The sequence below is a fragment of the Mustela erminea genome, chromosome 14 (assembly GCF_009829155.1).
Source record: "Mustela erminea isolate mMusErm1 chromosome 14, mMusErm1.Pri, whole genome shotgun sequence".
In the NCBI taxonomy this organism is placed as follows: domain Eukaryota; kingdom Metazoa; phylum Chordata; class Mammalia; order Carnivora; family Mustelidae; genus Mustela; species Mustela erminea.
In genome coordinates this window covers 80548356-80572925 of record NC_045627.1, presented here as the reverse complement: position 1 = coordinate 80572925, position 24570 = coordinate 80548356, and the positions used below count along the sequence as shown (strand labels likewise).

The window sequence follows — 24570 nt, the reverse complement described above, 5'->3', positions numbered from 1 at the left end:
AACTGTCCTTACAACCCCCTTGGGGGTCCCCTGGGGGGCCTTGCCCAGAGTGAAGGCTGAACAGGGGTTCATGGTTGGGATTGGCTATCACCCCACGTGTCTGAGTTCATTAGAGTCCCTCCTGCCCAGAGGCAGGGGGACGGGTCACATGGCCTTTGTTGTGGGGAGAGGGTCCCATCCTGATCTTCTAGGTCTGCAGGGAGTTAGTCAGTAGAGCTTTGAGGGATAGAAGTGGGACTAAGGGGGAAAGGGTCATATCCGGGTTACATAAAGCAATAAATGTGGCCCAGCCCGTGTTGCCAAGAGCCACTCCTGAAAGCAGTTCTCCACCACCTGGCAGCTCCCCAGATCCCTGGCACAGAGCACGCACATAACAGAATGAATGAACAAATGAATGAACAGATAAACTTAAACCCAGCAGGACCTGGCAACCGCCACTCACAGGGAAACCAAGAAACAGAGCTCTGAACTGAGCAGGACTCTTGCTGACAGGGACAATGACGAACAGCAGTGATGACGAAGCAGTGGCCACGCTGGAGGGCTCACTGCATGCCAGGCCCTCAGCAAGACCCTCCCTGTGCAATTCCTCATTTGATCCTTGCGACAGGCCTATTCCCATTTTGCAGGTAAGGAGACTGAGGACTGAGAAGGTAAAGCATTTGTCCAAAGTCACAATCAGTAAGGAATAGAGGCTGGTCCAAACCCAGCTCCCTCTGACACCAGAGCTCATGCACTTCACTGTTGTCCCCACCCCAACTTAACGGAGCTGGGTTAGCCCTTCAGTAGCTTTGTCCCTGAGGCATTAGCACAGGGCCTACAGCCCCCGCACTCCAAGACCTGATGAGGGAGTCTTCCGGCAAAGCCATTCTCTGTGCCCTGCTCTGCCCCAAGCTGAGCTCAGCCAGAGTCCTGGAGCAGCACTTCTTGGCCCATCTCTGCCTGGCCAGTCAGGCTCTGACAGCCGGAGGGGCCAGCATGGTGGCTGGAGTCATGAACCCCCTCTTACCTCTCCCGTGCCTCCCCCTCATGTCTGCCAGGGCACAGCAGGGGAGAGGACAGGGCCCGTTTAAAAGGACTCAGAGAGAAAAAGAAGACCCATCAGCCATCATTCTAGGACTTGGGAAGATTAAGATTGTTTGTATTCCATCCCCAGAGGAGAACAAAAACATCTGAGCAATCAATGAAAGAAAATTAAGATTGTAAAAGGGCCTGGCACAGAGACACTGGTGTTGGGGGCCGGACATGGCAGTGGATGATGGAAGCCAGTCATCAGACTGCTGCAAGGGTAAGGAGTCATCAGACTGCTGCAAGGGTAAGGAGTCATCAGACTGCTGCAAGGGTAAGGAGTCATCAGACTGCTGCAAGGGTAAGGAGTCATCAGACTGCTGCTGGGGAGGTCCGCAGAGAAGGCTTCCTGGAGGAAGTAACCTGCAAGGTTGAGTGGTTTACCAGGCAGAATTAGGGAAGTGCGTTTGGGAAAGGCTTGGAGAAGGGAGGAAATGCGAGGGAGTGGCTGGGTAGGGGGACAGGTAGGAGCCGGGGAAGCTGGAGCAGTAAGCAAGGGCAGGTAAGGCAGGGCGTGGTCCGCTTCAGTAAGACCTTAGGGCTCCAACTTGACCACCACAGAAAGTCACTGCCGCAGGTGGTGGCACGATCAGATGGACGTTCTAGAATGAGCTTCCTGGCTGTTGTGTGGAGCCTGGTTGGACACGGGTGAGTCTGGATGGAGTTGAGGGCAGGGGAGACCCGGGAGTTCAGGCAGGAGAGGAAGGTGGCCAGGGTGAGGGAAGCAGTAGGGGTAGGGAGAGAGGAGCCACCTCCAGAGATAGTATGTATGCAGAGTTGCCTTGGAAAGGGATTAACCATGTGTGCTGGGCAGGAGAGGGCAGGCAGGGAAAGGGAAGCTCCCAGGTCTCTGGGCCATAGGAGGGAAGGCAGTGATTTTCACCAAGACCAGATACAGGGGCAGCTTTAGAAGAACGGATCGCCGCTCTTCAGGGCGACAGGAAAATTCCTTTACGCACTTGTCTTCCTGAAGGGTCACATGACCACACTGAAAAGCACCAGTGGGGGAGGCCTGAACACCTCAGTCTTCTGCCTCCCAGTCCCGTGGGGGATCCTATAGCCGTCTATGTCAGTTTTTAAAGATGTCTGGTTTCGGGGCAGGGAGACCCATGACAGGGGGGACAACTCTCTCTCCGTAAGCAGAACAGACCATGACAGGGCCGCAGACCAAAATGCTCACGGCGGTGAACTTACTGGCAATTTTTATTTTCCACTTTTTAGATTACATTTTGGCAGTTTTATCAATGGATGTATTTTACTTTGTAAGGAATGGGGCGCCTGGGGGCTCAGTGGGTTGAGCCTCTGCCTTCGGCTTGCGTTGTGGTCTCAGGGTCCTGGGATCGAGCCCTACATTGGGCTCTCTGCTCAGTGGGGAGCCTGCTTCTCCCTCTCTCTGCCTGCCTCTCTGTCTGCTTGTGATCTCTCTCTCTGTCAAATAAATAAAATAAAATCTTTAAAAAAAGAGATAATTCTAAAAACAATTTTTAAAGATGATAAAAGGACAGCACAACTGTGGAACACAGAAACACCTGCCAGCGGTGCTCCAAATGCTTCTCGATTTTGCATGTTCCTCTCTGACATGGGCTGGAAAGGGCCACAGCTCGGGGCCGGCAGCAACCCAGACCCACAGGAGCTCTTGAAGGGATAAATTTTTTGTTGTTGTTCTTTGGTTATTTTAATTTTTTTTTAATTTAAACGTTTATCCTGGCCCCAAATACCCTTCTACCCACATTTTTTTCTTCTCCCTCTCTTGGGTGCTAGCTCCAAGGTGCCCCGAACAAGGGGTGTTTAATGCACTGAGGCGGACACCGGGGGACGTGCTGCCAAGGCGTTGCTGAACAGACGGAGCCCGGGAAATAAATTCTGTAAATAGAGTCTGGGCAGAGACCATTAAAAGTGTTGTCCTAGTGTCTCTTTATGGGGCAGAACGCTGTCCTGCTCAGGCGGCCGCGGGTCAGCTGGACTCTTGTGCTGGTTTGAGGTCCCCCGTTGCTGTATAAACTAGCTTGTTTTTCCCATTTTCGGCGACGGGCCTTGAAACAGACAGAAAAGCCCTTCTCAGGCCTGTGACTGCCATCACTCAGGGCTGGGCAGCGGGGCCGCGGGTGCTCCACGGACCTCATGTGCTTTGTCCATCACAGGCACATTTCAGGTTAATGGCGTCAGCAGATGTAAGCGCAGAATGCAAATGGAACATTCCAGAGGAAGCAAAGGAGGCGGAGAGGCCACTAGGCTCATGTGTCCGGCCTTTGAAAAGACAGCGTGGGCTTTCTCACCTCTGAGCCTGAGATCAAAATGCCACAATGAAGTATGAAGATGTTAATCTGAACGCCAACTGGGAGTGGCAAAAACTAGAGAAAACAGAAACAAATAGTTCTCACTCTCTCTCTGGATCTGTATGTACACGTGTAGATACGCCTATATATATAAAATCAATATGAAGCTTTTAAAAATCAGGTTTATGCTGGGCAGAGGGGCAAGGGCTTATTTTCTAGATAGCTTAAAGGAAGCCTCTGCCCACGAGAAATAAATAAAGCCATCGGGAGGGATACAGTGGGGGTCTGGACCAGTGCCGGCTGGAGGGCAACAGGCCGGTTCCCCATTGTCCCCTGGTGTGCCCACTCCCCCAGAGGAGGGCAGCCCACAAGGATAGGAATTTCTGTGTTTTGCTTACAAATATATCCCCAGTGCCTGACGCTCAATAAATAGGCACCAAATGGAAAAACATAAATCACATTTATGCGGAATGTTAATGATGTGGGAAAATACTTTTGAAATTGCATTAAGAAAAAAGGTAAAAAAAAAAAAAACCTGTAGTGTATGTGCATGCGGAAAATGCTAGAAGGAATTACATGAAAGTGCTGGCTGTGACTACAGCTGGCTGAGTGGTAAAATTATGGGTGACCTTTCCTTAAAATTTTCTGTGTGTTTTTAAGCAAAGTAATTTACCAGTTAGGATGACTTGAACAATAACAGCAACAAGAATAGAAGGAATTAAAAAGTGCCACATCCTTGGTTCCAAAAGCTGTCGATCCTCCCTAGGCAGTCCTGTGGCCTGTGGGGGAGCGGTCGGCCTGGGTGGGCTTGGCCAGGGAGAGGTGGGTCTACACTCAGACCTGGTGGGAACTGGGGTCCTCTGGCCCCTTGAACTTGATCTCCACAGATCATTAAGAAAGTGGGTTTTAGGGGCTGAATTGTATTCCCCAGTAAAGATTCCTAACCTCTAGTACTTCAGAATGTGACCTTATTTGGGAATAGGGTCTTTATAGAAGTAATCGAGTTAAAATGAGGTCATTAGGGTGGGCCCTAATCCAGAGTGACTGGTGTCCTTATAAAAAGGGGAAACACGGACATGCAACACATACACAGAGAAGGCCACATGAGGGTGAAAGCAGAGATCAAAGTGATGCCTCTACAAACCAAGGAAAGCCAAAGATTGCCAACAACCACCAGAAGCTAGGAGAGAGGCTTATCCCAGATCCCAGACCCAGCCTCCAGAACTAGGAGACAGCCCATCTGTTGTTTAAACCACCCAGTCTGTGGCACTTGGTTATGGTAACAAAAGCAAACCAAGACAGCAAGGGAAAGCCTGCCATGGAGTCAGGTCACAGGGAGAACTTGGCAAATCTCTTCTCTCTCCAGGACTCAGTTTACTTATCTGGAAAATGGGAGGCCTGGCCTAGAGCAGTGGGTTTTGAACTTGGTTTTAACCCTGGAATAAAATCTTACAAAGAGGCTCAAACACAAGATGTAAAAAGAAACCCTGATCAGTTAGAACCTGCTATGGATCATACCCACCTCCCCGCCCCAACCCCAGCAGAACAGCTTTTGAGAACAATCCCAGATTGTTAAAACCTTGATCGGTACCCTAGTCTAAGCCTCACCAAACGTGAAGCCCACCAGCTAGGATCACTGAACCTCTCACATGTACCCAAGCTTGTGCTGGACACAGGAGACCTGACCCCTTGCCTTCAAGAGGCGGCTGGTCTTGGTGGAGAGGTGAGACTAATACCAGGAATGCAGTGGGCAGACAAGCCAGGCTGCCCTCTCCCTCCTGAGAGCTACAGCTGCAAACAGGTCACCTGATGTTCTAAATCCGCCACATCTAAATTTATCTTGCCCTCCAAGGACGAGCAGATGCTGTGCCTTATCAGAGCATGGTAAGTGGCAGAACGACAGACGTGACGAGCCCTTATCACCCCCAAGGACAAGAATGACGTCTGCAGAAAGACTTGGTCTCCCTGACGGTGAAATCAAGAGCTCACGTGCCAGCAGACCTGAAGGGGACTGGGTCACGCAGGCCCTCAGGTGGGGTGGGACCCAGCCCAGGAGTCCAGATTCCTTTCCAGACGCTTCTGTGTCCCTGGGGCAGAGTAGAGGGAGCTGCTGCCCCTGAGGAAGGGCGCACAGAAGGGGAGGCTGTTTGCAGGGAAGGACAAGTCCCTGTTGCATCCCCATGGAGTGGAGACCCAAAGCACCCCATTCCACACAGGAGAGGCAGAAAGAAAATGCTCCTGAGGACCCGTGTGCAGGCCGACCACCGGAGACCGGACTAAGAGGCCCCTGCGGGTCACAGGGCAGAGCTGAGCAACCCAGGAGGAGGCTGGACTCTAGGCTATGGGGTGTTTCCTGCGCACCGGCTCCCAAGCAGAACAGAGCTGGAGCCCCTCCGCCACAGTCCCGCAGATCTGCGAAGAGGAGGAGGCTCTGCCCATCCTCCCAGAGCCCACAGACTCATTAGGGGACATAAAGTCAACAGGAAAGAAGGAAATGGTGTCACTGTCCCCATGCCCCACTGTGGAATCAGGTGGGGGATTCAGTATTCGTTCAACTTTTAAGTACACAGAGAACATGCCAATACATTCTCCTTTTTAAAAAACCACCTTACAGACAAAGCTGACATCCTCTCTGACCTCCATGCCTTCCCCTGGGGTAACCATCGTTAGGACTCTGAGGTGGAACCTTCCAGAACATCCACATGTCCTTTCAAAGAGACCCAGCAGGCCAGGGGTCAGGGCAGGGTGTGACTTCCCAAGGAGTGTAGTGGGGCCAAGGCGAGGAGAGAGTGGTTGAGGGCTGTAGGAATCAGGGTGGGCCTCCAGGAAAAGGAGTGTGGAGGCAAGGGCTCAAGGAAAGGTAGGATTCAGATGACCCCAAGGCAGGGGTCCCTGGGGACTGGACCCAGGTGATAATCAGCTCAGAAACAGCTAGCCCTATTCATCATTTGTAGTCAATTCCGCGTCTCTGGGAAATTCTAAAGCCTTCTCAAAGGGTCCTCACCTTTGCCCTCATACCACTAGCACGTGACGAGGATGACGATGACGATGACAATGACAATGACAATGAAATAGTTGCATGTGCTGGGCACTCTGCCGGCCCTAACAACAGTTCTACGGCACTGGGATCAGTGTTTCCATTTTCCAGACAACACCACTACAGCCCAGGGAAATTCAACAATGTGCTTAGTGTCCCACAGCTGGGGGTGACAGAGCCACCACTGACCACGGTGTCAATGATGGGGGCTCCACGAGGCCACCCTGCTTCTGTGGCCAATGGTACAGTTCTTGTGCCTACGACAATGCCTAGCACACAGGAGGGCCTCCACAAGTATCTGTAGGCTGGTGTCTTAGTCCAAGACCATGGGCAATGTTGAGTCAATAATCAAGCACTAGGTAATCCGAGGCCATCTTCATGCTATTACAGGGCTTAGGGGGGTGTGTTGTTGGTATTTGTTTTGTTTTGTTTTTTAAGTTAAGGATCTAAATTTTCTTCTAGGAACGCCCCCCTACAGCCTCGAGCTTCTGCTCCTGGAAAGAGTTAAGGCTTTGGCAAGAGGCTGTCCCACAAGGCAAACCAAATGTCCCCCATCCGTCTGTGAGAGCACAGGGCAGCACAGCAGCCACTTTCTGTGAATGGCCTCCTCGTGGACGTCAGTCCCGCCAGGGGGTGGGGAGGGGGCCTTGATTTATTATATGGCTTTTGGACAGTTCCTCCAGAAATACTGCCAAACGGTAGAATAATCAACTCTTTCACTCAAGCCCCTCATACTTTTTTTTTTTTTAATGAAAGAATAAAGTACGCAATGAGCCTGAACTAAATAAATAAAAATGCCACACTTTTGCCCAACAGAACTTTCTGCGTCACTGAGGAATATTTGCAGACCTCAACAATCTTTTATCTTCACAATGACGTTCCAGCCCTCTCCGTTTTGGATGTTCTGAGAACTTCTTTGATTTGGGCTCCCTAATTATCTTATGAGAACAATTAGCTTATTAACTAATAATGTCATTATTTGATGTTGCTTAGAGCAGACATTAGAGAACCCCTTCCTCCTCCTGTGCTCTGTCTACTGTCCACCGGGACTGTGTGAAGTCAGCTACTCGTGTCCAGGCTCACATTGCCAGCAGATTTGTCTGGCAAGGATTGTGTGTCTTAGCAGTCATCGCTGACAGTCACAGGGCTGGTTTCCGGGCTGGGTAAGGGGGACAACGTCCAGCCACAGCCACTTTATCTATCCATTCACTATGCCAGCCATGGAGATCTTAAGATAGAAAGGACATGACCCCACTAAGAGATGCCCTAGGAGGCTCAGAGTGAGGCCACCTCCTCCAGGCATGTTCCTGATGGGTAGAGACTCTCAACTCTGTTCTCCAGCTCAGCATCCTGTCCTCCATCAGGCAAGTCTCCCGAATTGTTATCAGCTCTGTGAGTGAGCTCCCGGAGAGGACAAACCAGGTCTGGCTCCCCAGCGGGTGGCAGGTAATAACTGCTCAGTAAATACTGGCTGGAAAAAAAAAAAAAAGAAAAAGAACATGCAGCCCATTCACCTGAAATAAAGACAGAAAAAGACCAACAGAAATGTCTATCCCTCTGGGTGCCAAAAGGTTCTCTCTGCTTTAAATACTGGCTGGATGCTGAGGCCTAAAATGTTTATGGGTTGTTCAGACGCTGGGGAGTGGAAAGCCGTAGCTCAGGGCCGGGAGCCCAGACTGTCCTGGGCAGGTCACTTCTACTCTTGGAGCCTACTTACTCAGGTCTAAAGTGTGTGGTTGCATAAGATGCTTTGAGTTCTCTGACATTGGGACTCTATGAAAACCTCACATCCCTATGATGATTTGTAGCCTCGGGGGACAGGGGCCTGGGTAACGGTGGCTGGCCTCCCCCGCCAAGTAGATGTGAGACCATGGCCTGGGCTCGTAAGTGTATGAAATTTCCTCATCTACAGAGTAAGGGCTGGGGCAGGGGTGCTACAGTGGGTGCTTCCTAAGTCTGGACTTCTAGTATTCTCAGTGGAAAATGCTGGATAGATTAAATTTGGGCACGGTACGCACATGTCACACATCTTCTCAAAAGAGCCCCGGTTTCCAATATTGCACACACTTCATTCATTCCTTGATTCACCCAATATTTAGTGAGCCCCTACTGTGTGCCAGGCACCGCTCTGGTGGTGAACCAGACAAGACCCAGTCACTACTGTCATGGGGCGCCCAGTCTCTTTGGGGAGACAGAAAATACACACGTCAACGACTAAACAAAAGTTGATTTCAGATATAGTTACAGGCAAAGAACATCAAGAAATTGCACACGTGAGAGGGAGAGTGGGGCTCCTTTCTAAAAGCTGGTTGCAAAGGCTTCTATCTGAGCTGAGACCTAACGGCTCCCTGGAAAAATGTAGGGAAGAGCATTCCAGGGGGAGGGAAGGGCAGGTGCAAAGACTCTGGGCTGAAACCACATGGCGGGCATCTGGAGAGCAGAAAGGTGAGCTGTGCGGCTCGAGGGCAGGAGGGAATGACTGGGAAAAAAGGCGATGGCCGACTCACGGAGGGCAGGGTGGAACGGTCAAGGCCAAGAAACCCACGGACATGAATACAGGGGTTTGGATGGAGAAAAACGTCATCTCTCTTTTCACCAACCTCTACCTGAAAACCAGCACTTCCTCCAGTCCCGAATGTTGACAACAACCAACAGTGACATTAGGGGCGCCCGGGACGACGACAGAAACTGCTCGTCCATCCCTAACACCACCGTTGCAGACCTCTGGAGACGGCACTGCTGCTCGGCACAAGTGCAAAGTCACAGGAGCTGAGAGGCCAGCGGTTGGCCATTATGATTTAAAGTCTTAACAAAGAAGGACACATATTCCAATATGGTAAAATTTGAAAAGTATCTAAGGACTGAATCTGAATGTACCGGTTTCCCTTGTAATCCCATGGGTTTTGTTGTAGACGAGAAAGAGCACTGCTCTAAGACGGGGTCCCCAGGCCTCGCCTGATGGCCCAGGTGCTCACAAGCCATGGTAGGGAGTCTGACTCCTACTCCAGGCGGGACCGAGAGCTGCCATTCCAACAGGTTTCGTGGGCTACACTTTCTGTGCATCAAAGGCCCCCCTGGCTTGTGGGGCCTGTGGTTGTGCGGAGCAGTGCCAAGGGCAGGAGAAGGCACAGCCTTCCCTGACCACTGTCCTGGGCCGTCGAGAGTGGGCAGCGTCCTGGATCCTCACACTCTTGCCCCTGACCAGGAGCCTGCCTACCACCCCACTTCACACTCACCTCTGGGCCCAAAGGAACCCTGTCCCTTGGCCCGAAGGCCCCGCCGGGGCAACCTCCCAAAGAGCTTCTGAAAGTGAGCTCATGTGTTCCCAAGAAAAATAAATGCGGCATTTGCCACTGTTCGGTGTGTCTATTGGTCTAGCAAAGAAATGAGATTTTTATTTTAGAAAAGCCTTCCATCAGGACCCCAGCGGAGGCCGGGCAAACGCTGGGGGGGATGGACCGTGACTGCTCAGGGAGGCCCAACACTGGAACCCACTGCCACGAGCGGCAGCCCCGCCGTTTACGGCCCCCTTCCTGTTTTCCCCAGGCCCCTCTTCGCGCTGCTCCCTCACACACAGAGTCTTTTCAATGCCCTCCAGGAGAACAGAAGAATCCATTTGCACACGCCGGCACGCACGTTTCCCCCACCTTCCCCGGGGAGCGGGCCCTGCCAAGAGGCCTGTTTATGGACATACGGGGACAGGCGGGGATGGGGCCCGTGGGGTGGGGTCCTCCGACCGAGCCAGGCTGAGGGCTGAATCCTATGCTCCCAGACGCCCCAGACCGGAAGTGAGAGCGGGGCCAGGCCAACTGGGAGCTGAGGGACATTTGTGGCTCTTCTCGGGCAATGCCTGGGAGCCTCGTGGGGGGACAGGGATGCCGTGTGGGGTGTGGAGGGTCTGGCTTTGGAAGGAGGGAGCTGGAAGGCGCAGGGCTGGTTCACCTCGAAGGATCAGAATAGGAGTGGAGTGGAGAGGAACCCGCGGGTCTTTGGAACCGGGCTAAGCGAGCTGCCGAACGGGAAAGCGAGGCAGCCGCGCCGCTGGCGAGGACCAGCGCAGAAGAGTGACTGCTCCAGGGGCCAGCGGCACCCACCGCTGCCTGTTCAGCCCCATGCCTCCTTCCCAGGTCTCCGGTTAGAAAGAACAGGCTGGGTTTTGTTTTTCTTGGGAGGGGGTTCGTTTTTATTTGTACCCATTGGCATTTCTGGGTTGGGAGTTTCTCCAGCCTCCAAGGTGGAAGGCGGTAAGGAGAACCCAGGGGCTTGCTGGCCTGTCAGTCCTCGCGGTCCCCAGTCCCCAGCCAGTCTGCCTTCATCGCTCCACTTTTCATCAGTTTCCTCTACTTGTTTCACATATAATGTCCAGAGCTTTTGCCTGTCCTTGGAGGGAGGGTAAGGGACAGTGTACCTACTCCATTGTGTCTGGAACTGAAGTCCTACATTTCATATTGTTATGCTTTATACATATATTTTTAAAGATTTACTTAATTGAAAGAGAGAGAGAGCGCGCGAGCACACAGAGGGAAAGGGAGAAGCAGACTCCCCCAAACTGGGGCTCCATCCCAGGACCCAGGGACCATAACCTGAGCTGAAGGCAGACGCTTAACTGACTGAGCCACCCGGGCACCTCTATGTTTTATATTTTTAAGGAACACATGAATCAAATATAGCAGAATACTCCAATGTCCTTAACCTGTCTGGCAGTTATGGAAAAGCCCTTACACAGCTTTCAAAACTCTTCCTTTTATTGGAAACATTGTATAAATTCGGTGTTATGCACACCCCGCACACCCCTTCCTTCTGTGTGCACTCACTCTCCCAACCTCTGCTGTGTACCTCCCGGCACCAGCTATACGGTGGCGAATTGAAAAGATCCTTCTGGGAGAGCCTTTCACACTTGGGGTAAGCACACAGCAACCAACAGCTGAGGCAGGGTGCTCCCACAGCAGAGGACAGTGTGCTCTGAAAGACCCTGGCCAGGAGGCTAAGTCTGACGAAGTCTGACCGCTCTGAGAAGTGGTCCTTGGGCCCATGTGCCCCCAGGGCATTCCTGGGATGGCCGCCTGTGGGCGGTCGACCCAAAGGCAGAGAAGCAAATGGCTTCCCAAGAACGAGCTTTGTGGGCGAGGCCCCTCTCAAGTAAGCTGGGTCTCACACAATTACCCCACTTCTCTGCACAGCTCCCCACTTCAGGGAGGGGGTCTTTCCTCCTATTTCAAGCGCTCTCCTCCAAATCAGCACCCCAGAGAGGTCTCTTGCATCAATCCTTTGGCTGCAAGCGTGAGTGGGAGCCATTCCCTGGGCCCATTGAGGAAAACCGGGCTCAGCACCCAGAACAGGCATCCTGGTCTCCAGTGAACTTGTTCACCCCAGACAAGAGAGGGCCTGTCTCCCCAAGGGTGTATGAAAACATGGCAACTGAAGTCCCGACCCCTAGACCCTCTTCTCTCCAAGTCTAAATTAGCATGAAGAACAAAATGGCCCTAGGGAAATAATGGCCAGACTCCAAAGGGGCTCTTCCTCTCTTCTCTCTGAAAGCTACTTGGAGCTTAGCTTGGTAAAATGCTCCCAGGCCCAGGACATGTGCCCTTCTTCTCTCTTACCCTGCCCCAGGGATCCCCAACAACAAGAGTGACCATGATACCCCCAGCATGGGAAGGGCCCAGCAGAGTGGTGGCTGTTGGGCATTCCAGAAGGAAAGCTTTAGTGCTAAGGGAAGGGTGCCCTGGGCTCCTGGGGAAATTTCCAGTGAAGCCCCATTTACACATGATCTCACTGGACTGGGTTCATCATCACTTCTTTCAACTGAGGAAATGGAGGGTCAGTAAGATTAAGTGACTTGTCAGGTGGGATCTGAACCCAAGTCTGTCTAAACGCATTGACCTGATCCCTTAGGCCGGCTCCACTTGCCCCCAGAACACGGTGGGGGACCTGATCTGAGGTGTTAAGGTGAAAGGTGGATCTTGAAGACATTTCTCCGTCTTTTTACCTGCTCACATCCGCCTTCACAAGGTACAGGTGGCTTCCCCTCATTTCATAAATTCTAATTAAGGGAGCTCCAAGGTCGGCATGTGGGGCACACAGAGCAAACAGTTGTCACCTGCTGTCATAGCAAAGCAGCAGAATCCGGAGGGTGGGCCAAGTGGCCAGGACTGAGCAGGTGTGGGACACCATTAAGTCCTGCCCCCTAGAAAACTGCAGGAGGAGGCCAGGCCACCTGGGAAAGCCATTCAGAAAAACTAGCGGTCACAAGTGGTCTCACATTTCACGGCAGGCACTGGGCAGTCCACCCACATCCCCAGGAAGAAGTCCCAAGAGCAGCTAGGCCCACAGAGTTCTGGAGAAGGCCACCCTATGTCCAGTCCTCAAAGCATGTCCATATAATAAGAAGCAGTTAACATGTCCACGACCTCCAATGGTCAGGAGCAGATAAGAAGCCTTCATACGGCAAGGGGCACATACACAGCATACGGGGAGAAGGGCCAGGACCCCCTCTGGTATGGGGCATGTCCACCCCCTCCCTGGGAGCCCTGGCTGTGCTGGCCCCATGAGAAACAAGGCCCCTCCGTTGTGTGGGTGCCCAATAAAGAGGACTGGGCTGTCCCACCGAAAAGGGGGCCCCTCCGTGAGCACCAGCATGCCCAGCGAGAGGAAAGGGAACCCAGATATTCACCCCACCCTCAGCACCCAAAGCCTGCTTGGTGAGGGCAGAGCCCACGAGCTCTGGGCAAGAAGGATAGGAGGCTGTGAGGGCGCTCAGTGCCAGGCCTGGCCCACCTCCACCACCCTGCCATGAGCTGTGCAACTTCAGGCCACTTACAGATCCTCAGTTTCCCCATCTGAAAGATGGAGTGAAAAAACCAGTACTTGCCTCCAAGGGTAACTGGGAGATAATCCTGCCCAGCACATACCAAATATTCAATGAACGTTACTTTCCTTTTCTTTTTTCTTTAAAGGGGGATCTTGGGGGGAGGGTAAAGGGAGGGGGAGAGAAAGAATCCTAAGCAGGTTCCATGACTAGAGCAGAGCCCAGCTCGGGGCTCGATCCCACAACCCTGAGTTCACGACCTGAGCCGGCATCCAGAGTCGGACGCTTAGCCAGCTGAGCCACCCAGGCACCCGGTTAGTTTCATCTTTACGTCCATCAGCGAGGACGTCAGCCTGCAGCTCCTATGTGGAATCACTTTGCTGCATCGACGGGTTGGTATCCGACTCACCGTATAAACAGTTTGTTGGCCAACGGGCTTCTTGCTCCTCTCCCAGCCCCTTCCCGCACCCCCCACCCCAGGAGGACAGCTTACCTATGGTCCTTCGGAGGTCTTCGCACTGGCTAATGTGAGGAAACTTCAGGATTTCCTTCCACTTCTTGCTTTTCCCCTTGCGCTTTCCTCCACCCCCTGCAGAAATGGGGGAAAAGATGTTGGGCTGATGTTGGTCTTGTCCAAGGCTCCAGAGCCTGTTTCCATCCCCAGAGAGTCTGTCTACCAGCTTCGGGGGCTGGGAGACAGCCAGGGAGCTCAAGGTCAAGTCAGTGACACAGCCCAAGCCCCAGCAGGCACACACATTCCTTCCGGGCCAGCATCAAGCCTCTGTTCTCCCCACACGATCGGGCCTGGGCCCCTCAACCAGCAGGAGCAGACAAGCCCCTCGAGTCATCCAGGCTTGAGCACACCGGGTGCCCTGTTCTTCGTCATCATCTCCCACTGCCGTTCAGACCCACTGGGTGCCCAGCCTCTGGCCCCAGACCAGACTCCAACCTGCCCACGGCAGGGGCCAGAGCGGCTGGACTTAAAATTGCCTTCGGGCTCAGGAAGTCCTCGCAGAATGGATATACAAGTAAGTAGACTGCAGCCCCCTCATTGCCTCATTTTGTCCCCCCGTTTCCCGTGGAGAGTCCCCTTCCCCAACTGGAGGCCGGATGTCAGGAGCAGACACTTCAATTTCCAGTCGTCTCCTGTACCCCCTTCTTCTCCCTCCCCACAAACCCCAGGGTCATGGAGGATGCCTTCTCAAGGCTGGAAGGACTCGGGAAGGGCCCCATCCTGCCTCACGTCCTCCTCGGTGTGCACGTGTGATGGGCACACACATGCTAGGGACACGCATGTGTAATGTCCATGCACATATGATGAACACACATGCGATGAAGGCACACACATTTGGAAGTCCTGCACACACAGTGGCCATGCGGTGAACAGCAAAGCTGAATAAGGTACACACACGGGACACTGCTGTCACCAATGCTCCTCCTTAGCCATGGGACCATGGACAGACGTCAAAACAGCGAGGGGAAACGTCCATTCTGGCCCATGTCCCTGAGCCCACCGAGTGCTTGGACCTCAGACCCACAGGCCCCTCTGTGTTGCATAGCTGGGATCTCAAGGGACGGAGATGCCATCACCCACCCCCACCCCCAGAGCGGCCTTAGATACCATCTTGCTAAAGGACATGTAGCCCTTTAGGCCCCTCAGTATCTTGGGATATTAAGGGCCTTTTACGTTCCTTCACGCAGTCAACACCTCAACCCCTGTGGGGTTGGGACCCTACTTAGAGATGCAGGATCTGGGGCAGAGCCTGGGCACCATGGGCCTGATCCCCGCTCTGGGTGGGTGTGCAGTGCCTCTGGTCTCTAACCCTCCCAGAGCAGGCCTGGGCCCCTGTCTCCAGCCAGCAAACTGAGGGATGCAGGAAGAGCTTAGTCTGTACCCACACTGGCCCAGTGCACGCCCCGGGCCTGGCAGGAAGCTGGTCTCCGTGGGTCCTCACTCTCAACCCTGCCGCCCTGGGGAGCTCAGGCAGGGTCCCCATCAGCGAGTTTGGTTAGCTTCTGAGGCCAGGACCAGAACCCCCACCCTGGGAGGTGGGGAAGTAGGAGAGAGAAGAGCTGATGGGGGTTGGGAGAGGCAGTCCTTTCTCTGCTCTTTGCTCATCCTGCCTTCCTTTCTCTCCAGTATTGGCAGAAGGCAAAGGCCTCAGACTCCAGGGGCAGAACGAGGGTACGCTGGGCACTTGCTATGGCCAGGTCCATTAGAACATTATCTTATTTAATCCTCAGAATGACTCTTTGAGGAACAGATCACCGAACCAACGTTGCAGATGAAGAAACAAATGTCCAAAGTTGAGCAACTCGCCCGCTGATGGCCTGTCCGGTTCCATATTTGCTCTTTCCTCTAGCCAGGGCCAACACACAGGCATGCAGAGCAGAGGTCTTCCCCGAACCCTGGCCTGAGCCAAGCCACTCACGTGCACTCCCTGGAGCCCTCTTAGTCTACAAAGCGGAACTATGACTACTCCCCCTTGACAGAAAAGGAAACTGAGGCATGGGGAAGAAAGAAGCAAGTGGCTTTCTTCAAAGGCTCATTAATGGCAGAGCCAAGACCCCAACTTGAGTGGACTCTAGACCCTAGGCCTGTGTATAGACCTTCCTTTGAGGTTCACTGAAACCCAGGGAAATTCTCAGGGATTAAAAAAAAAAAAAACAACTGTTGTCAGGCCACAGAAGTGACGGAGTGTTGAGTAAGAGGAGGAGGAACGGGGATCTCTCTAGATGGGGCCCCAGCCCACAGGCTCCAAGAGAAGACACCACCCCAGACGCCGGGAGACTTGTTCTGCTTGACCCACACGTAGCTTGTTTGCCGGTTCACTGAACCAGCTGTCCAGGTCGGAAGCCACAAGGAAACTTCCCATATAAATCCAGATTTCAGACTTCTCTCCATAACCAGGCATCCTGCGTGGCAAGCATCAGCAGGAGCTGGGGAGGAGCTGCTCCTGTGGACAGGCACTGTGGCCTCCATGCAGCCAGCCTGCCTGGCCTCCAGTGGGATTAAAATATGCACCCTCCAGAAAAGGGCTGCCCTCTAGAGACACAGGCAAAGTCAGATGCTGCTGTCTCAGCCTCCACCAGGCAGGGAGGTCAAGAACAGCCATCAGAACACATCTCAGTCGGGGCGCCTGGCGGGCTCAGTAGCTTGGGGGACTGATTGTGGCTCAGGTCATGATCCTAGGGTCCTGGGATGCCCCATATTGGGCTCCTTGCTCAGAGGGGAGCCTGCTTCTCCCTCTCTCTCTGCCTGCTTGTGCTCTCTGTCAAATAAATAAATAAGGGGCGCCTGGGTGGCTCTGTGGATTAAGCTGCTGCCTTCGGCTCAGGTCGTGATCTCAGTGTCCTGGGACTGAGCCCCGCATTGGGCTCTCTGCTCAGCGGGGAGCCTGCTTCCCCTTCTCTCTCTGCCTAGCTCTCTGCCTACTTGTGATCTCTCTCTGTCAAATAAATAAATAAAATCTTAAAAAAATAAATTAATTAAAAATAAATAAATAAATAAATAAAAAGTCTTAAACACACACACACACACACACACACACACACACATCTAAGTCCTTGTCCCCTCCCATTCCCACATTATTTGCTCCCAGATCTGGCTAGAAGAAAGCACTTGTGTGTGTGTGTGTGTGTGTGTGTGTGTGTGATAAAACATATACAACATGAAATCTACCATATTACCCGTTACTAGGCACACAGTTCAGGGGCAATCAGTATATTCATCTTGTACAACCATCACCACCATCCACCTCCAGAACTTCTTCATCACCCCAGACTGGAACTCTGCACCTATTCAACACTAATTCCCTCATCTCCCCCAGCCCCCGGCAGCCACCGTTCTACTTTCCGTCTCCGTGAATTTCGCTACTGGAGGGAAAGTAAGTGAAATCGCAGTGTGTGTCTTCTGACCAGCTCACTGCACTTTCATAAGGTCCTCAAGGGTCATTCTTGTTGCAGCGTCTATCCGATTTCATCCCATTTTTAAGCCCAAATAATAGTCCCTGTGTGCGGGAACCACATGTAGTTTATCCATTCATTTCTTGATGGACACTTGGGTTTCCCACCAATTGATTTTCGTGGTGGATGCTGCTATGGATATCTGAGTCCCTGCTTTCCCTTCTTGTGGGTCCATGCCCAGGAGGGGACTCGCTGGATCACACAGCAGTTCCATCTTTCTGTGGAACAGATGAAACCACCAGGCTGTCCCGCAACTCTCCGGGATCAAAACCCAGGGATTTGACTTTTGAAAAGTCTCCCCAGGTGATTCCCAAGTGGCCAGTCTACACAAACCAGGGGTCTAATTTGTGCAAACTTTTTATGGATTAATTTATCCATTAGGGAAATTAACGTCGACTCATGAATTCACTCAACCAAAACATGCTGAGCATCTATGAAATGCCAAGCTCTCCGCAGGTGCTGGGGACACAGCGGAAGGCAAGAGACACGAGGTGTCGCCATTCCGGGGGCTTCCAATCTAGCAAGAAGACAGACATCAAAGGCTTTATGTCAGTGGTTCTCAACCAGGGCAATTTGTCCTTTGGGGGCCATTTGGCAACATCTAGAGATATTTTTGGTTGTCATAGCCAGGCTGGGGGTGCCACGGGCCATGAGAAGGGTGGGCCCAGGGATGTGGTCACACACTCCACAATGCATGGGACAGCCCCCCACCGCACAGAGTGATCTGATTTGAAACACCAGTGCCGAGGAGGAGAAACGTCGCTCTATTTCACAAGCATTTCGACCACTCAGAGGTGCAGGGTTTGGGGGAGATGTTCGTACTGGAGCGATGCGTCACTGCAGCTGGAGTTAGGAAGAGAGGGAGAGGGTCCCACACAGCCAGCCGGGTGCTGCCCCAGGGTGAGAAGGCAGACTTCCCAGCCCTCCTGGGGCTTCTTGCCTCCTCCTCCTCACCGCCTCAGCCCCCAGAACACGGCAGAAACTGTGGTAGGCAGGACAATGCTCCCAGAGTGTCCCCGTCCTACTCCCTGGAGCTTGTGGATATGTTAGGACACATGACAAAGGGGAATGACTCTTGCAGATGGAAGTAGGGATAACGGCGAAACATTATCCCAGATGGTCTCTGTCGACCAGCGTATCCATTAGCATCCTTACGTGGGGAAGGAGTAGAAGAGTCAGTTTAGAGCGATGCTGGGTGAGAAAGACCAGACAGCCACCGCTGGCTTTGAAGGTGGAAAGAGCTGCGAGAAAGACGGCAACCTCTGGAAACCAGAAAAGGCAAGAAAACAGATTCTCCCTGAGAGCCTCCAGAAAGAACAGAGCCCTGCCAACACCCTAGTTTTACCCATTGCAACCCACGGCAGACTTCCGTAACTCAGTGATGTGTGTTCCTTTAATCCACTGGGCTCGCGGTACGTGTTCCAGCAGCGATAGGAAACTAACACAGGGACACTCCCAGCAGGGTGACCCCCCAAATGACCACAGGGATCCTGAATGGCCTCCCCACTCACCTGGCCTCCAGTTCCTTGAAAAGGAACATGACATAAACCCTGCCCCTCCATAACTCGGACAGGTTGGAGCAAGGTCCCCTGTCTTCACCATGACCTCCTCCAAGAGGTCACCACCTCCAGACAGATACCAGCCTCTGGAGTCTGCTGCTGGGTTAGTAGTTTTACCGGATGTCATTGTCTGAGGTAGCAAGGGCCACCATCCTGCTGCAGAAGTTCCTTACGTGTCCCCGCCCTGTAGCCCCAACTGCCCCAGCCCCACCCCACCCCCCGCTTGGGAAGGGGGCTACAGCCAGCACCTCTCCACCACTCAGGGAGGCCCCAGCCATTGGGACGGCCAGTTCCCAGGTCTGCCCCTCCACTACCCATGCTCATTGGTCAGGTTCAAAGCCCTCTGCCATGCGGTCACCATCCCCTCAAGCTTTATTTCCCTCCCTGCCATTGCTCTCAGGGCCTTTGCACTGATGGCGCCCTCTGGCAGGAGCATCTTCTGCCGACCCAGTGAGAGTGTTTCTCCCCCATGCTTCAAGTCTAACACCAGCATCCAGCTTTAAGACTGTCCCATGTCCTGTATGAAGGCCACCCCAGAGGGCCTTCTCCGACCTGAGCAGCTGAAGGGGGCCCCATTCTCTGCCTTCTCCACTGCCACCAAACAGCATCGGGGAGGCCCTGGGCAGATGAGCAGTCTGTCTCTCTCTTGCACACACACCTGACAGATTCACTTATCCATTCTCCCAACACATTCAGCCCATTTTCACAGACGTGTCCAACCTCTACATGTGAAGTCACTAGCAGATTCCCAGCACGAGCCCCAGCTCTCATCAGCACCTGACAGCTTCCGATCTAGTGCTTTACGTGTCCAGCCTCAGTCTCCCTGCTCGACATGGCTGCAGGGACCTGACTTTCTGTGCTCTCTGTTGCTCTCTCCTTGGCCCACTGCAGATGCTGGAGCAGCATTCTCCAAGCGGATGCAAGTGTCGTCCCTCTGACCTCCGTATGCATCATCCTCTCCCCTCCCCCACCCCATGACCCCACGGAAGAAATCCCTGACCTTCCGCCTGCAGGAGCCCTGCTGCTTCCTCAAGCCCCCACTTAATGCCTCTTTTGGGGCTGCCCTGGAGGGGCAGAGCTCCCTTGTCAAGCCCACCCGGCCTGCTCCCTGCTCCAGCCAGACCTTCTCCGTGTCCCTCCCGGCGGCGGGGCGGGGGCAGCCCACACATTGTCCAGTTAATCACAAGCTTTCATTAAGTCAGGATGACTGACTGGGTAAACGAACATTTGCCGGAACCACTGACAACCTCCGCCCCGGCCCAGCCCAACCGTTGGAGGTTAGCCCCAAACTGGGCGCTACCTGTTTGGTGCTCATTAAAGTGGCATTAACCCATTTCACAGATGAGAAGCCGGAGGCTCAGGAGAGGAATTAATGCAGATGAACGGGGGCCCCCCCTGCACTGACTCCCAGCCGTTTCTCGTCTTGAGCAGCTTTGGGTTTTATTTGCTTCACCATCTGACCCACTGCCGCTCATAGTTTATCTTTTCATGGGCCGGAAACGAGTCGGTGACATGATCCCTGCCCTCAGGGACATCCAGCTCAGTCCAGGCTTCAAAGAGCAGAGATGAGCAAGTCTGCTGCTCCGAGTGTGGCCTGGTAGGGGCTGGGGGGACGCACGGAGGAGGGGCAGCTCCAACCAGGGAGGGGATGGCAGCAACAGAGGCCGGGGGGCTAGACAAGAAGGGGTCTGTCCTGCTCAAGGAGGGACGAGGCCGAGATGCCAGGGACACGGGCTAAACTCTGCCGGCTCACCACTCCGAGGAAAGTCACCATGGGATCAAGGTGGCAAGCCTTGCTCCTGGAATGGGAATGAGTCCAAGGCGAAACCCGCAGAAAGGGGGCCAACTGGGAGATACGAGTGTTCCCTGACTTGGGGCCTCAGCCCCGGCTGGCCCCATAAGAAGAAGAGGGCAGTTTCCAAGAAGGAAATTGTTTAGCAAACGTTTCTGCTTTCTCCCACCCTGGGCCACCGGCAATGGCCTCTTACAGGTGTACCCCAGGAGGACTAAGGCAAGTGTGATACAGGGGTGGCAGGGCAGGAGGCAGAGTAGCCAACAGAGAGGACTGGGGGCTCCTCTGGCAGGAGGGCAAGTCCTAGCAGGGACTAGAGTGTGGGGACAAAAGGAAAAGTAAGAGGTAGCTACCATTTCTTCTGCATGGGCCAAGCGCTTTTGTACCCTGGCATTCCTTTTGCTCCCGTGCATGCCCCCAGGGAGGAATAAAATGATCGCTCTGAAAAAGCTGCCATGAGAAAGCCGTCACTGTGGGGGAGGAACTGGCTTACGGTTATTCTTGTTGCTTGTACTGGGCTCGAGGGAGGGGGTTCGTGCTCTGAGGACAGAAGGAGCAGAGCGAGGCGGACCCACGCCTACTGTGGGGGACAGTGCTGGTGGGGGAAGGGCTGAGCTCCTCCAGGGTGCAGGCTCCATGGCAGCTGCATCCCAGTGATAAGGGGCTCTGAGCATGGAGAAGCCTCCGGCCCCCCCAGGGACTGTGGCCAGACTGGCCGGGAGGAGTGGAGCTGCCCACAGAGGCCCCTCCTTCAAAGGACACTGACCAAACCAGCAACAGCCGGCACCCTGACAGCCTGTGCTCTTGTTGGCTGGACTCCCTTGAGCCCTGGGCCTTCTCTTTCCATCCTCAGAAGGAAGCGGGACCGACCTTTGCCAAGCAATTGACCCTGGGACTCTCACTAACCTTATGGTATGATACATTTGATCTGGAAATTCCAGAAACACAACCCTTCCTATATTCTGAGGGTCCGGGGACAATCGGTGAGGACAACATCACAGTTAATTCTCACATCAAGTCCAGAAGGCAGGTCTTGTCCCTGAACCCATTTTGTTGATGAGAACATAGTCTCAGAGGGGCAAGAACCTTGCCACAAATGACTCAAGCAGCACATCACAACCTGAGCCAGAGCCCTGGGGTTGGACTCTTAGTCTAAAGTTCTTTCTTCCCTCCTGGCAAATGAGCCACTGATCAGAGGAAGGGTCCTTGGGAGAAGCAGAGGAAGCCTCCCTGCATTTGTTCAGAAAACCTTCCTTCACAGCCCTGGATCAGAGGGTCACAGTGGTCCTCGGATCAGCAGCATCAGCGTCACTGGGTAACTTGTTAGAAATGCAGATTCTCAGGCCTCACTGTGGACCTGTTGACTCCGAAACTCTGGGAGTGGCCCCCAGCCACCTGTGTATTAACAGCCTTCCAGGTGATTCTGATGCTCACTCAAGCCTGAGAACCACTGCCCTAAAGTAAGAGAAAGTTCCTGAACATCACCCGGGAAACAGAAGATGGGACTCCTCTCGCTCTGGGAACGTCTCTCTCTGATCCGAGATTTCTGCCCTGCCGACTTCTAAAAAGGATTAGAAGAAACAGTGGGATTGGGACAGACTGGTCCCTCCAGCCACCCCCAATGCAGGGATCCTGGGATCTGACTGACAAGCTCCTGCCTGACTTGAGTTGAGTTTCTTCTCCCACAGACACTTGACAGCATCAGCTATGGGCCACCAGCCAGGGCGAGGAGCAAACGGTATAAAAGCCCTCCTATTTCCAACATGCTCAGTGCTGGCCTCTAAGGGTCCATAAGCGGGCCTCAGGGAACCCCACTCTGTGCCCTTAGGCCCTGGCCTGGCTCCCTAGTAGGCTAGGCAGGACCTCCCTCAAACCACTCCTCTATCAGGAGTGCACACTCCCTCTACTGGGCGTCTCTGCCTTCTGATGGCCCCTGGACCTTGATTGTTCTACAGATCCCGGAGAGGAAAGAACCATCTATGAGATGGGCCTGCCAGGGTCTCCACAGAGGACCTGAGACGCTGTGTGGGCCCTGAGGACGGAGGACATTTTCTCACAGAGCGTGTTCCTCTAGGATAGACTTGTCGGCTCAAAACAAAAACGGTATCGGCGGTGCAGTTCTAGCCACGGGCAGCAGGAAGAGAGACTCACTTGAGGTGACCTGCAAGGAAGGGCACTGCTCTCGGGGCCGCAGAGGTCTCTAAGAATCCAAGCAAAGGCTGCTAAGAGCAGCTGGACTTGGGGAAGTCAGAAGGCCGTGGACCACAGAGAAGCTGGGGCTGGGGTGTCTGCCCCTCACGCCGCCACGTGCCCCCTCTCCAGACCATACCGGGCTCACTCAGGCCCAGTTGGCCATGGGTATACCGTGAGGAAATTTGACTGGCCTTTGTCCTTGGTTCCTGGGAGGTGACCGCCAAGTCCTTTAAGTCCTTGGAATTTTCCAAGTGATAGAGTGTTGATTTTACTCATGGTGGGTTCCCCAAAATGCACCCGAGTTTATGCTAATGAGATGGCCCAAGATGGGACTGGCCATGCCAGAATGCCACCCCTATGATTGGGCAGGGTCTGAACCTGGTGATGGTATCCTGACCTTTGAGGAGCCATGGGGTGGCTGGAGACTGAGCTCATGCACGTGGCCAACGATCCAGTCACTCATGCCTAAGTCCTGAAACCCCAATAAAAACTGTGGGCACCAGGCTTGGACAATTTGCTGGCTGCTGCCAGGAGGGTAACACATCCCTCGCACGCCCTAGGCGTCTCTCTGTTTTGCTGGTTTGGCTTTGTGTCCTTATGCACTGATAAAATTGCAAGAAAAGTGCTCTGAGTTCTGTGAGTCATTCTAGTGAATGATCAGACCTGAGTGGGTGAATTCCTGAATTTGTAGCCAGTTTGTCTAAAGTACATGCGACCTGGGACCCCCACCCCACCCCCCAAACTTGTAGCCGGAGTCTGGAGGGAAGGCAGACTGTGGGACTGCACCCCTCATCTGTGGGGTCCGTGTTCATTCCAGGATAGTTAGTATCAGAAATGCATCACAGGGGCGCCTGGGCGGCTCAGTGGGTTAAAGCCTCTGCCTTCGGCTCAGGTCGTGATCTCAGAGTCCTGTGATGGAGCCCCGCATCAGGCTCTCTGCTCAGCAGGGAGCCTGCTTCCCCCTCTCTCTCTGCCTGCCTCTCTGCCTACTTGTGATCTCTATCAAATAAATGAATAAAATCTTTAAAAAAGGAAGAAAGAAAGAAAGAAAGAAAGAAAGAAAGAAAGAAAGAAAGAAAGAAAGAAATGCATCACAGCTGTCAAGGATCCCCAAGTCCTCAGGACTGTCTGGCCCAGCTTACCACCTGCCTGCCAGAGCCCTGATTCTAAAGGCCCAAGGAGCAAATCTGATTGGCCAACTCATCTCTTCTCTCCAGGCCGCAAGTCACGGGCCAGCCCAGATTCTGCACAATCCACTCAGTTGTGGCCTTTGCAGAGGAGAGGCCTGGGGTGATACAGCAAGCAAGCACCCAGCCTCGCTGGCCTCGAGCTCCCTCGGAGCAGGAGCCCCCAGGGCAGGGCCAGACAGCACCAGAGGCAGCACGAGCAAGACCACAGAAACAACTACTAGCACTTCTAGAATAGTTTGGGGTGTTGCCTGCTGGTCAAAGGCACAGGAGGTGGGGGGAAGGGGCACAGACTACAGCAGCCCCAGGATTCCCACAGGACCCCTTCCTCCTGCTGCCTTAGGCCCACCCTCCACAGAACGGCCTGTGGATTGCTGGGAGCCGCGAGGCTCAGAAAGGTCCGCGTTACAGTAACACAAGGGCCCGACCTTGTTAGAAATCCAAATGCTGTTGTAAAGCAGGTCTTTCTGACACTCGTGGGGCGAGGGGAGCATGAAAACTGGAGGAGCCTCTCTCTTAACCTTGATCAAGGTCTGGGAAGTTCTCGAGTATCCTGGAGACTGTACGTGGGTAGGACGTCTCTCTGTGTTCCCAGCCACAAGAGCCTGGTGACTCACCGCCCCTGGCCGGTCGAGTGGAAGGTGGTGTTACAATTTTGCCTGTGACGTCTGTGGGGCTAAAGAATCT

The 24570-nt window shown here is 53.6% G+C and overlaps 1 protein-coding gene across 2 annotated transcripts in view; it reads right to left on the bottom strand.

Moving 5' to 3' along the window:
• Positions 1-24570, bottom strand: part of GRK5 (G protein-coupled receptor kinase 5) — a 210108-nt gene that overhangs the window by 96345 nt on the left and 89193 nt on the right. For both annotated transcript variants that reach the window (XM_032312596.1, XM_032312593.1), the window contains exon 2: positions 13680-13775. In XM_032312596.1, coding sequence (XP_032168487.1) covers positions 13680-13775 — 96 coding nt within the window. The remainder of the gene's footprint in view (positions 1-13679; positions 13776-24570) is intronic.